General features: G+C 46.3%; 1 protein-coding gene across 7 annotated transcripts in view; it reads left to right on the top strand.

The window, feature by feature from the left end:
• The window catches only part of LOC144509053 (voltage-gated potassium channel KCNC1-like), a 67,333-nt gene extending 53,259 nt beyond the window's left edge, over positions 1 to 14,074 (top strand). For 6 of the 7 annotated variants that reach the window (XM_078237344.1, XM_078237347.1, XM_078237340.1 and 3 more), the window contains one exon: positions 13,938 to 14,074. In XM_078237344.1, the coding sequence (XP_078093470.1) occupies positions 13,938 to 14,074 (137 nt within the window). Of the gene's footprint in view, positions 1 to 8,086; positions 8,094 to 11,213; positions 11,234 to 13,937 lie in introns of all 7 variants that reach the window. The other variant, XM_078237342.1, reaches the window with a different exon arrangement.
• The last annotated feature ends 246 nt before the right edge of the window (positions 14,075 to 14,320 follow it).

The following is a 14,320-nucleotide window of genomic DNA, read 5'->3' as shown; positions in this document are numbered from 1 at the left end:
TGACTCGTGACGAGCTCCAGGCAACTTGGCTTCTTGCTCTCTGCTGTCAGCGCCTACATATCTTGTTCTTTCATGTGACTAAACAACGCTTCAGATCATCTTGTAAGGCACATCGGCAATGATAATGTTTTAAACCTCAACGAGTCCTTCAGAGACAATGTTATTCACCTTATTCTCCTCAGATAATCTATGAGCCGCAATAATTTAGAGCGATTTCTCTCCTGAAGTAATTTTTGAGGGAGCAGTGGTCCAATTAATTACACGCTCTCTTGCTGGAAGTAAGGTTTGTATCTAATTTTTGCAGCAGAAAATGTCATTAATGGTTCCCTCTGTGGCTTGGGAACAGGAGGAGGCCGATCGGCCCTTCCAGCCTGTTCTGCTGTTTATTTTTAATCAGATCTTGGCCAATCTGTATCTCAATTCAAACTCTTATCCTTTATTTTTCATTCAATTTGGTTTGACGCGGCACGGTAGCACAGTGGTTAGCACTGCTGCTTCACAGCTCCAGGGACCTGGGTTCGATTCCCGGCTCGGGTCACCGTCTGTGTGGAGTTTGCACATTCTCCTCGTGCCTGCGTGGGTTTCCTCCGGGTGCTCCGGTTTCCTCCCACAGTCCAAAGATGTGCAGGTTAGGTTGGTTGGCCATGCTAAAAATTGCCCCTTAGTGTCCTGGGATGCGTAGATTAGAGGGATTAGCGGGTAAAATATGTAGGGATATGGGGGTAGGGCCTGGGTGGGATTGTGGTCGGTGCAGACTCGATGGGCCGAATGGCCTCTTTCTGTACTCTAGGGTTTCTATGATTCTTATTATTGTCACGTATTAACATATAGTGAAAAGTATTGTTTCTTGCGCGTTATACAGACAAAGCATACCGTTCATAGAGAATGGAAAGGAGGGACTGTAGAATGTAGTGTTACAGTCATAATTAGGGTGTAGAGAAAGATCAACTTAATGCAAGGTAAGTCCATTCAGAAGTCTGACAGCAGCAGGGAAGAAGCTGTTCTTGAGTCGGTTGGTACGTGACCTCAGACTTTTGTATCTTCTTCCCGATGGAAGAAGGTGGAAGAGAGAATGTCCGGGGTGCATGGGGTCTTTAATTATACTGGCTGCTTTTCCGAGGCAGTGGGAAGTGTAGGCAGAGTCATTTGTTGGACATAGGTGTCGCTGGTTGGGCCAGCATTTATTGCCCATCCCTAGTTGCCCTTGGAGGGCAGTTGAGAGTCAACCACATTGCTGTGGCACTGGGGTCACATGTAGGCCAGACCGGGTAAGGACGGCAGATTTCCTTCCCTAAAGGACATCAGTGAACCAGATGGGTTTTTCTGACAATCGACAGTGGTTTCATGGTCGTCAGTAGATTCTTAATTCCAGATTTTTTGTTAATTGAATTCAAATTCCACCATCTGCCATGGCGGGATTCGCACCCGGGTCCCCAGAATATTTAGTTGAGTTTCTGGATTAATAGTCTAGCGATAATACCACTAGGCCATTAAAAGTCTACTGATAACCATGAAACATAGAATCTCTATAGTGCAGAAGGAGGCCATTCAGCCCATCAAGTCTGCAACAACCCAGCATCTTACCCAGGTCCACCCCACCCCCTGCCCTATCCCCGTAACCCCATGTATTTACCCCGGTAATCCCCTGAACCTGCACATCTTTGGACACTAAGGGGCAATTTAGCATGGCCAATCCCCCTAATCCGCACATCTTTGGACTGTGGGACGAAACCAGAGCACCCGGAGGAAACTCACGCAGACACTGGGAGGAGAACGTGCAGACTCCGCATAGACAGTGACCCAAACTGGAAATTGAACCCGGGTCCCTGGCGCTGTGAGGGCAGCAGTGCTAACCACTGTGTCACAGTGCTGCCCAAAATGCCCTTCTTAGAACAGAGAAAGTTATGGGAGACAGGCTAGCGACCTGTTCTCAGGAAATTGGAAGTGGTACTTTGTCCCCCTCGTGCCATTAGATGCCGGAAAACCTCCGAGCTCAATGCCTCTCATTTTAAGAAGCAAAATAACATAGGAATTAGGAGCAGAATTCACCCCATCGAGTCTGCTCCACCATTCAATCAGATCATGGCTGATCTCTCCCTGGCCTCAAATCCACCTCCCCACCTGTTCCCCATATCCCCTTATCCCTTTTATTATTAGAAATATATCCATCTCCTTCTTGAAACCATTCAATGATTCAGACTCCATCGCGCTATGGGGCAGCGAGTTCCACAAATTCAGCACCCTCTGCAAGAAGTAGTTCCTCCTCATCTCAGTGTTAAATCTACCGCCTCTCAACCTATACCTGTGACCTCTTGTTCGAGATTGCCCCACAAGGGGAAACATTTGGTCTACATTTACTTTATCAATCCCTTTTAGTATTTTATATACCTCGATCAGATTCCCCTCTCATCCTTCTAAACTCCAGCGAGTACAAACCCAAACTGTTTAATCTCTCCTCAACCCTTTCATCCCCGGAATCAACCTGGTGAATCTCCTCTGAGTTGCCTCCAATGCCGCAACATCCTTCCTCAAATAAGGAGACCAAAACTGGACACAATACTCCAGATGTGGTCTCACCAACACCCGAGACAATTGCAACAACACTTCTCTACTTTTATACTGTGGAGATGCCGGCGTTGGACTGGGGTAAACACAGTAAGAAGTTTAACAACACCAGGTTAAAGTCCAACAGGTTTATTTGGTAGCAAAAGCCACACAAGCTTTCGAAGCTCTAAGCCCCTTCTTCAGGTGAGTGGGAATTCTGTTCACAAACAGAGCTTATAAAGACACAGACTCAATTTACATGAATAATGGTTGGAATGCGAATACTTACAACTAATCAAGTCTTTAAGAAACAAAACAATGGGAGTGGAGAGAGCATCAAGACAGGCTAAAAAGATGTGTATTGTTTCCAGACAAGGTAGCTGTCTTGTCTGGAGACAATACACATCTTTTTAGCCTGTCTTGATGCTCTCTCCACTCCCATTGTTTTGTTTCTTAAAGACTTGATTAGTTGTAAGTATTCGCATTCCAACCATTATTCATGTAAATTGAGTCTGTGTCTTTATAAGCTCTGTTTGTGAACAGAATTCCCACTCACCTGAAGAAGGGGCTTAGAGCTTCGAAAGCTTGTGTGGCTTTTGCTACCAAATAAACCTGTTAGACTTTAACCTGGTGTTGTTAAACTTCTTACTACTTTTATACACCAGTCCCTTTGCAATAAATGCCAAAATCCCAAAGTGCAGGAAGAGGCCAGCAATTGGCCTTAGGGATTGAAAAGGGACAGCTGGCATATCTCAGTTGGGAATTTGCCGCAGTTTCATTGATGCCAAAGGTCCTGTTTTAGGCGTTTGGTGACTAAGATATGGTATCATCACTCTATTGCTAGCAATACCATGGTTACAACAGTGCAATTGTCTCTACTTCAATTGTCATGGTAGCAGGTGGCATGGGGGGGGGAGATGTAAGTGGCTCAAAGTGTTGGAAGGTAGCTGAAAGGGTGCTTTGTATTTGGTCAAAGGCGACATTTAAGAGGAGCTGCATTATCTTGCCTTAATCGAGTGAAGGACCTCTCTTATTCCTCCATATTGGAGCATGTCACGATGTTTGCTCCCTGTCTGAGTTGAAGAGGTAAATTGAATTCAGATTGTAATTGATATTTTGAAGTGATCGATAATCGCTGAGTACAGTAAAAGTTTTTGGTGCCGCTTTGACACAAGAACTCTTCTGTGCTGTGAGAGAGTAACCCAACACTGACACACTCCTTACTTGAGAAAGGATATACTGGCACTGGAGGGGATGCAGAGGAGATTCACTAGATTGATTCCGGAGTTGAGGGGGTTGGCTTATGAGGAGAGACTGAGTAGACTGGGGCTATACTCATTGGAATTCAGAAGAATGAGGGGAGATCTTATAGAAACATAGAAGATTATGAAGGGAATAGATAAGATAGAAGCAGGGAAGTTGTTTCTACTGGCAGGTGAAACTAGAACTAGGGGGCATAGCCTCAAAATAAGGGGAAGCAGATTTAGGGCTGAGTTGAGGAGGAACTTCTTCACCCAAAGGGTTGTGAATCTGTGGAATTCCCTGTCCAGTGAAGCAGTTGAGGCTCCCTCATTGAATGTTTTTAAGGCAAGGATAGATAAATTTTTGAACAGGAAAGGAATTAAGGGTGACGGTGAGTGGGCGGGTAAGTGGAGCTGAGTCCACGAAAAGATCAGCCATGATCTTATTGAATGGCGGAGCAGGCTCGAGGGGTCAGATGGCCTACTCCTGCTCCTAGTTCTTATGTTCTTATGTTCCTATTAGACTGGTTGTTAGAGAGGGAGCTTGCTTGAAAGGTGAACCATATTTTGGAGTCACTCATTGATAATGAAGGACTAATGCCTCAGCTTTGAGAGGTGACCAGAATTTGCATATTGGAAACCGAAGGAGGCAAAACCTTCATAACTTGAAACACGCCAGCTTTATCAGCCAAGTTTAATTGGACACAAGTTTGCTTGTATCCCTCAATATAGTCATTGAATTGTCCAGTGTTGTGTGTGAAATGTGCCCTACAGTTGTGGCAATCATTACAAATTCTGATAGTTATTAGATAGGGGGGGGAGGCGATGGCCTCCCTATTATCGTTAGACTATTAATCCAGAAACTCAGCTAATGTTCTTGGGGACCCAGGTTCGAATCCCACCACGGCAGATGGTGGAATTTGAATTCAATAAAAAATATCTGGAATTAAGAATCTACTGATGACCATGAAACCATTGTCGATTGTCGGAAAAACCCATCTGGTTCACTAATGTCCTTTAAGGAAGGGAATCTGCCGTCCTTACCTGGTCTGGCCTACATGTGACTCCAGAGCCACAGCAATGTGGTTGACTGCCTTCGGGCAACTAGGGATGGGCAATATCTCTAGACTATTAATCCAGGAACTCAGCGAATGTTCTGGGGATCTGGGTTCGAATCCCGCCACGGTGGAATTTGAATTCAATAAAAAATATCTGGAATTAAGAATCTGCTGATGACCATTGTTGATTGTGAGAAAAACCCATCTGTTTCACTAATGTCCTTTTGGGAAGGAAATCTGCTGTCCTTACCTGGCCTGGCCTACCTGTGACTCCAGAACCACAGCAATGTGCTTGACTCTCAACTGCCCTCAGACAACTAGGGATGGGCAATAAATGCTGACCCAACCAGCGATGCCTGTGTCCCATGAATCAATAAAAAAAAAAGTGGGATTGAAATCCATATATATTTCAGGGATGGGATTCTCCAGTCTCCCAAATGCTTGTTTCCCGCTGGCGGGAGGTGGCGTGTTGTTTGCCAGCGGCGGGATTCTCAGGGCCGCTGCTGTCAATGGGAATTCCTGTTGACGTTACCACACACCGGTGGGAAACCCGCGGGTGTGGGGTCCGCTGCCGGTGGTACAGGAGAATCCCGCCGGCGTGAACGGCCAGAGACATCCGGCCCAGATCTTGACGCAAAGAATCATAGAATCCCTACAGTGCAGAAGGAGGCCATTCGGCCCATCGAGTCTGCACCGACCACAATCCCATCCAGGCCCTATCCCCATAACGCCATGCATTTACCCTAGCTAGTACCCCTGACATTAAGGGTCAATTTAACATGGCCAATACACCCTAACTTGCACATCTTTGGACTGTGGGAGGAATCCGGAGCACCTGGAGGAAACCCACGCAGACACGAGGAGAAAGTGCAAACTCCACACAGACAGTGACCCAAGGCCGGGAATCGAACCCGGGTCCGTGAGGCAAAATTTTCATTCCTTGAATGCACATTCCACCAGTTGCTGGGATGGGATTTGAACCCGTATCTCTCAAAATTCCACTGAGTTACTAAACCTGTGGCCTTACCTCTACCCCACCAGGTCCCAAAACTCGAGAGCTTCGCTCGTTCCGAAGAGTGTAGAGGTTGAAAGTTTCAGAGCCGGGACCCAACTGTTAAATCAGTGACATGTAACCAAAAAACAAAAAATCCCCAAGAGAAAGCGAATAGAATATTACCGCTCATTGTGACACTCGATTTTGATTGGTAGCGCTGCCCAATGCATCTCTCCAAGATGACCTCCAGGCTAAGATGTTAATTCTAACTCTAGCGGCGCCCTAAAACCCGGTCGATTTACATCCCGTCCAATACAGCCTCCGTGCCAGCGTCCTGGGAACAGCGAGATGTCAAGGAGAATCGTTTAACCTTTGTAATTAACGGGTCGTGGTGAGTAGGCTGGTTGTGATACACAGGGACATTCTCATCTGTTATGGAGAAATTAACCGGTAGTCAAGTGCCCATCATTGAAAGGCATGGTGGCAAGTTGTCCTCAGAGCGGGCTCTAGGTTACGTCCAATGTGACATTTGCTGCTTTGTTTTGTTTGGCTGGTGGGTGTTCTTAGTGATTTATTTGATTTATTTGTTTAGAAACATAGAATATCGATGCAGGAGGAGGCCATTCGGCCCTTCGAGGCATCATTCAATATGATCATGGCTGATCATGCGCTTTCAGTATCCCATCCCCATTTCTCTCCATAGCCCCTTGATCCCTTTAACCGCAAGGGCCACTTCCAGCTCCTTAGAACCATAGAACCATAGAAAAGTACAGCTCAGAAACAGGCCTTTTGGCCCTTCTTGTCTGTGCCGAACCATTTTTTGCCTAGTCCCACTGACCTGCACTTGGACCATATCCCTCCACACCCCTCTCATCCATGAACGCGTCCCAAGTTTTTCTTAAATGTTAAAAGCATTTACCACTTTATCCGGCAGCTCATTCCACACTCCCACCACTCTCTGCGTGAAGAAGCCCCCCCTAATATTCCCTTTAAACTTTTCTCCTTTCACCCTTAACCCATGCCCTCTGTTTTTTTTCTCCCCTAGCCTCAGCGAAAAAAGCCTGCTTGCACTCACTCTATCTATACCCATCAAAATCTTATACACCTCTATCAAATCTCCCCTCAATCTTCTACGCTCCAGGGAATAAAGTCCCAACCTATTCAATCTCTCTCTGTAACTCAGCTTCTCAAGTCCCGGCAACATCCTTGTGAACCTTCTCTGCACTCTTTCAATCTTATTTACATCCTTCCTGTAACTAGGTGACCAAAACTGTACACAATACTCCAAATTCGGCCTCACCAATGCCTTATATAACCTTACCATAACACTCCAACTTTTATACTCGATACTCCGATTTATAAAGGCCAATGTACCAAAGGCACTCTTTACGACCCTATCCACCTGTGACGACACTTTTAGGGAATTCTGTACCTGTATTCCCAGATCCCTCTGTTCAACTGCACTCTTCAGAGTCCTACCATTTACCCTGTACGTTCTACTTTGATTTGTCCTTCTTGAACATATCTAACGAACCGGCCCCAACAACTTCCTGTGGTAGAGAATTTCACAGCTTCACAACTCTCTGAGTGAAGAACTTCTTCCTCATCTCAGTCCTGAATGGCTTACCCCATATTCTGAGACTGTTGATTTGATTTGATTTATTATTGTCACATGTATTGGGATACAGTGAAAAGTATTGTTTCTTGCGCGCTAAACAGACAAAGCATACCGTTCATAGAGAAGGAAACGAGAGAGTGCAGAATGTAGTGCTACAGTCATAGTTAGGGTGTAGAGAAAAATCAACTTAATGTGAGGTAGGTCCATTCAAAAGTCTGACAGCAGCAGGGAAGAAGCTGTTCTTGAGTCGGTTGGTAGGTGACCTCAGACTTTTGTATCTTTTTCCCGACGGAAGAAGGAGGAAGAGAGAATGTCCGGGGTCCGTGGGGCCCTTAATTATGCTGGTTGCTTTGCCGAGGTAGCGGGAAGTGTAGACAGAGTCAGTGGATGGGAGGCTGGTTTGCGCGATGGATTGGGCTACATTCACGACCTTTTGTAGTTCCTTGCAGTCTTGGGCAGAGCAGGAGCCATACCAAGCTGTGATACAACCAGAAAGAATGCTTTCTATGGAGCACCTGTAAAAGTTGGTGAGAGTCGTGGCTGACATGCCAAATTTGCTTAGTCTTCTGAGAAAGTAGAGGCGTTGGTGGGCTTTCTTAACTATAGTGTCGGCATTGGGGGACCAGGACAGGTTGTTGGTGACCCCTCGTTCTGGATTTCCCCAACATCGGGAACATTCTTCCCACATCCAGCCTGTCCAGTCCCATCAGGATTTTATATGTTTCTATGAGATTCCCACTCATTCTTCTAAATTCCAGTGAGCACAAGCCCAGTCGATCCAACCTCTTCATATGTCAGCCCTACCATTCATGATTTATTATTGTCACATGCATTGGCAAACAGTGAAAAGTATTGTTTCTTGCGAGCCATATGGGGTAGCACAGTGGTTAGCACTGCTGCCTCCCAGCGCCAGGGACTCTGGTTTGATTCCCGGCTTGGGTCACTGTCTGTGTGGAGTCTGCACGTTCTCCCCATGTCTGCGTGGGTTTCCTCCAGGTGCTCCGGTTTCCTCCCACAATCCAAAGATGTACAGGTTAGGTTGATTGACCATGCTAAATTGCCCCTTAGAGTCAGGGAAATTAGCAGGGTAAATGCGTGGGGTTATGGGATAGGGCCTGGGTGGGTTTGTGTTCAGTGCAGGCCCGATGGGCCGAATGGCCTCCTTCTGCACCGTAGGGATTCTCTGATTCTATGATTCAAAACATACTGGTCATAGAGTACGTAGGGGAGAAGGAAAGGAGAGGATGCAAAATATAGTGTTACAATCATAGCTAGGGTGTAGAAAAAGATTGGCTTAATATATGATAGGTTGATTCAAAAGTCTGATGGCAGCAGGGAAGAAGCTGTTCTTGAGTCGGTTGGTACATGTTCTCAAACTTTTGTACCTTTTTCCCAACGGAAGAAGGTGGAAGAGAGAATGTCCAGGGTGCGTGGGGTCCTTGATTATGCTGGCTGCTTTTCCGAGGCAGCAGGAAGTGTAGGCGGAGTCAATGGATGGGAGGCTGGTTTGCGTGATGGACTAGGCTTCGTTCATGACCCTCTGTAGTTTCTTGCCGTCTTGGGCAGAGCAGGAGCCATACCAAGTTGTGATACAACCGGAAAGAATGCTTTCTCTCCTGCATCTGTAAAAATTGATGAGAGTCGTAGCTGAGAACAGCCTCCTTAGTCTCCTGAGAAAGTAGAGATATTGGTGGACCCCATGAGGGTTCCCTGCCTTTAGCGCCCTCCAGTAAGGTTGGCTAAGCGGTTAAGGTTGCGGACTTAGTGGACGCCCTTTAGCGTTGCAGCTCCCTGATTAGTGGAGGCGAGGCTTGCGTTAATTATTCCTCCGCTTTCAGAATTGTGCCCCCACCTCCCCTGCCACACCACTCTGTCTCGTCAAAGTAATTCCGTTGCATGAACTGCTCTCTTGACGATTCCCATCATGCACCATTGCCAGCATCTCATCAGCGCCTGACCATGGCATCACCACCCTCCCATCTGTGCCACTCCCGGCTGGATGATACTATTCTCATTATTGTTTTGCCAGTTTTTCTTTTGACTAACTCTGTTCCCACACGGTACCTGAATGGAATCTATCGCCGGAAACAGGCTGAGGGATTGCCCAATGGGTTCAGGGTCACAGGTCAATGGCGGGGATGTCTCAGGACCGGATCTTGTAGTTCGTACGCACCCCCCTAGAGGTAGGACATCTCGGAGAGGTCTCGGAGGGTTGATGGACAGAGAATGAATCACGTTGAATGGGTTTTTCTTGGGGAAACGTCACGGTGTGGGAATCCATCCCGGAGAAATAGATTCCTACCCTGACTTGAGATATGTCCACGCTTTCTCCTCAGATAATGTTGACTGTTCTCCTTCAGTCCTCAGATGTCCTGGATGGATGATCAGCCGGGGTGGGGGTGGAGGGGGGCGGAGGGGGAAACTGGAGACCACTTTAGCGGAAAAGGACGGGAACATCTAACTTTGGGACTGAGTGGAGGGAACACTAAGAAAATGGAATCACAAAGTGTTTAACACAAAACAAATGCTTGAGTTTTACCAGAAGTTAGTTGCTCATGTGTCTATGCCTTTTCTGTGTCGGAGAAAATGCAGAGCTGTTATGTAAGCATGCATGCATGGAATGAAGATCATTGATGGTGCCGTGACTCTGACTCTGAGACATCTTAACTCCCTGGTACAAGTCTCCTTCTCCGTTTCGTATCACATTACAAAAGGAGGCCCTTTCTGGTCAAACGCCTTGGGTGGCATCTGAGGTTCGGCGATGGGGGCAGATGGGCATGGTGAGGGTGCCCTCTACTTTTGCCCCTCTGCCAAGACGTGGCCTTGCACAGCCATTGTCGCATGTTCAGCAGGGATCGCCAGGCATAGCCCGCCCAAGAGACACAGGGTACTAACTTACAGGAGCCGTCCACAGTTAACCCTCTCATTGGAGAGATCGTCTATAAAACAGTATAGGATTCACCCAGGGCTATGATAGCTTTCAGATATCTCTCCCAAAGATAGTTCAGACAGAACCAAAAACAGAAAATGTTGGAAAATCTCAGCAGGGCTTACAGCATCGGTGGAGAGAGAGTAGAACCAACGTTTTTGAGTCTGGTTGACCTTACTTCAGAGCTGTTTAAGATTGCAGTGTTTTGTTTTATCTTAGTTCAGAGAGAATCTTGATACACGCAAGGATGAATGTGTATTTTTTCCTGTAGTGGGTGAAGCGAGATTATTAGTTGGTCTAATCACTGTCCCTTCATTTCAGGATCTGGGTTCAATACAGCCTGGAGGAATTGGATGAATGATTCACGAATGTTAAGATTGATTGGATTTGGGCCAATCTTAGCCTAATATGATTCTGCACAGTTGCCACAAACATTTGGGTCTTGCAAAGAGACATGCAAAGATGGACGAGTACAAGAAGGCATTATAATAGCTCAGTTGTTGTACCCAGAAGACCATAAGACATAGGAGCAGAATTAGGCCACTCGACCATCGGGTCTGCTCCACCATTCAATCATGGCTGATATTTTTCTCATCCCCATTCTCCTGCCTTTTCCCCATAACCCCTGATCCCCTTATTAATCAAGAACCCTATCTATCTCTGTCTTAAAGACACTCAATGACCCGGCCTCCACAGCCTTCTGCGGCAGAGTTCCACAGATTCACCACTCTCTGGCTGAAGAAATTCCTCCTCATCTCTGTTTTGAAGGATCATCCCTTTAGCCTGAGGTTGTGCCCTCTGACAACCCCTCCGATGTTGACACATTTAGTGTCAGTTGTGATAGTGTGGGTTTGACCTTGGAGTGCTCAGTGGGGGCAATGAAGAAGGAACTTTCCCTAACCCACTTAATGTACTTGATGGGGCAGGCAGAACTTTACCCTGCCTGCCTCCAACCCATAGTCCACCTGACCTGAGAGTGCTTGACAGGATAGTTGAGACGAAGTCTTGCCCCGAATTTAACCAAAGAGTTCTTTGCGATGGAACTGCTTGATGTGGTCATAACTAAAATAAGTGCAGAATGTTCCGTTCCCTCGAGTTCTCACTCTGATGGAAGAAGATCACGAATGTTTAATTATTTCTGTTAGGAGATTCCACCCACTGCATTTATTTTTTGTGTCACCTCAGTGCGCAGACATTGCTGCTCCAGGAATGGTGACCAGGATTCACATCTGGTGAATCTGGCCTGACTTAACCAATTTTGTCCCTGTTTCTCAATGGCTCTGATCTCCCATAACACAGTCCTATCAAGATGGCCTTTAGTTAAAACCCTTTTGAAATAACACCTCCGATACCGGTGTCATAGGATTCCCTACAGTGCAGAAGGAGGCCGTTCGATCCATCGAGCCTGCACCGACAACAATCCCATCCAGGCCCCGTAACCCCACGTATTTACCCTGCTGAGCCCCACTGACACTAAGGGGCAATTTAACAATGCCAACCATCTTAATCCGCACATCTTTGGAGTGTCTCTTCACCAGACTTCCTATATTTACAAACTCTGTTCCACTCCTAAAGTGCATCAAATACAAAGTTGGAATCCGGAGTGTCAGTAGCCCTGACACTCCCATATTTAGATACAGGTGAGATTCCCGTATTGGGCAGGCAATCATTCCCTCAATCAGGGAGCTCATACTCCAATCATTACCTCAATCAGGGAGCTCATACTCCAATCATTGCCTCAATCAGGGAGCTCATACTCCAGTCACTACCTCGATCAGAGATCTCATACTCCAATCATTACCTCAATCAGGGAGCTCATACTCCAATCATTCCCTCAATCAGGGAGCTCATACTCCAATCACTACCTCAATCAGGGAGCTCATACTCCAATCATTACCTCAATCAGGGAGCTCATAATGCCAAACATTGCCTCAATCAGGGAGCTCATACTCCAATCATTACCTCAATCAGAGATCTCATACTCCAATCATTGCCTCAATCAGGGAGCTCATACTACAATCATTACCTCAATCAGAGATCTCATACTACAATCATTACCTCAATCAGGGAGCTCATACTCCAATCATTACCTCAATCAGGGAGCTCATACTCCAATAATTACTTCAATCAGGGAGCTCATACTCCAATCATTACCTCAATCAGAGATCTCATACTCCAATCATTGCTTCAATCAGAGATCTCATACTCCGATCATTACCTCAATCAGGGAGCTCATACTCCAATCATTACCTCAATCAGGGAGCTCATACTCCAATCATTGCCTCAATCAGGGAGCACATGCTCCAAGAGACCCATGTCATGGACCTCGTTGAGGTCATTGCACTTTGGAGTTCCTAGTATTTGATCCCTACCCCCACAGCCACTCAGCCCAGTAGGTCAAACCCGGTCTGAATGTTAAGCGGAAATTTCAGGTAATCAGCTGTTTTTAAAGTTGTGTGGTGAGTGGGTGAGTGAGTGAATGGACATTGGCTTCAGGGTTGGACTTTGTACCTGGTTTGGTGGTGAGAGCAGGGTTCGATTGGGGGTAGCAATGGCCTCGAGTTTACAATCAGCTGGAAAGCCAGCAAAGTGGAGATACTTCACCAAAACAAAAGAGAGATCCATTCTGAAAGCATCTACCAAGCATTGAAGAGAGATGGAGGATTGAGGCCGAATGTACACAGAGTTTATTTTGTCTGTAGGACAGAGTTAGAGTTGTCAGCTTTGACTAAATGTATTCCAGGAGGTTTCATCACATGACTTGCCCCAGTCTCCAGCCATTGGTTGGCCAACCTCGTGACCCATGGCCTTCTTCTCCGCCAATTAGAAAGCAGAAGTCTATACAAAATTATGAGAGGCGTAGATAGGGTTGGCAGTCAGAGTTTTCCCAGAGTTGAAATGTCTAATACTAGGGGGCACGGACTTAAGGTGGACGGGGGAAAGTTCAAAGGAGGTGCGAGGGGCAAGATTTTTACACAGAGACTGGTAGGTGTCTGTCAGGGGTGGTGGAGGCAGGTACGATAGGGGTGTTTAAGGGGCTTTTAGATAAGCACATGATTGTGCTGGGAATAGAGGGAATTGAAGCAAGGGCAAGCAGAAGGGGTTAGTTTAACTTGGCGTCATGTTCGGCACAACATTGTGGGCCGAAGGGCCTGTTCCTGTGCTGTGCTGTTCTACGTTCGAAAAGGATTAATTACCCAATTGGCTGATGCGTGACTGTCAGCCTGTTTCCCCTCCCATTTTTCAATATTTTTAAATCTGGTAAAGAGAAAATCAGGGAGCTCATACTCAGACAAAAGGGAAGGAAAAAAATCTTTTTTAAGGTCCCGATGATTTTCCTCCAGGGTCTCACACAGCAGCATCCCGGGGTCTGATCTTCAATCCCTCCCCCCCCCCCACCCCCCCCAACGGGAGAGACCCCAGGCCCACCCTAGCCCGTGTACGATTTGTATCCCAGAGAGTTAAGCCTTGTCTCGGAGTCCAGGATCGCTCATTCATTCTCTCGTATATGTGCACAAAAAACTGCCTTCTTCTCTCTTTTTCAAACCCCAAGGTTATGAAAAGTCGAGGAGCCTAAACAACATTACTGGTATGAGTGGGAATGCGCTTCGATTGTCTCCCGCCACCTCACCATTCAACTCGCCATGTCCTCTAAGGCGGCCCCAATCACCCATTCCATCCATTCTGTAGCTTGGACACAAAAGAGTGGAAAATATTTTTCTATAGAACTATATCTGTGTGTGTGTGCGTGTATGTATCTATATCTATATAGGTATATATAGATATATTTATATATATATCTAGGACTATTAAAATCATTTAAAAAAGAAAATACAGAAACAAAAGACCATTGCTTGAATAGGCTGCATATACCAAATGACTGATGAAGGATCTGCTTTCTTCCAATGGAATGGAATAATGAAGGGTCTAAACTTG

Source organism: Mustelus asterias, chromosome 21 (assembly GCF_964213995.1).
Source record: "Mustelus asterias chromosome 21, sMusAst1.hap1.1, whole genome shotgun sequence".
NCBI classification, from domain to species: Eukaryota; Metazoa; Chordata; class Chondrichthyes; order Carcharhiniformes; family Triakidae; genus Mustelus; species Mustelus asterias.
This window is presented reverse-complemented; position numbering and strand designations above follow the sequence as displayed.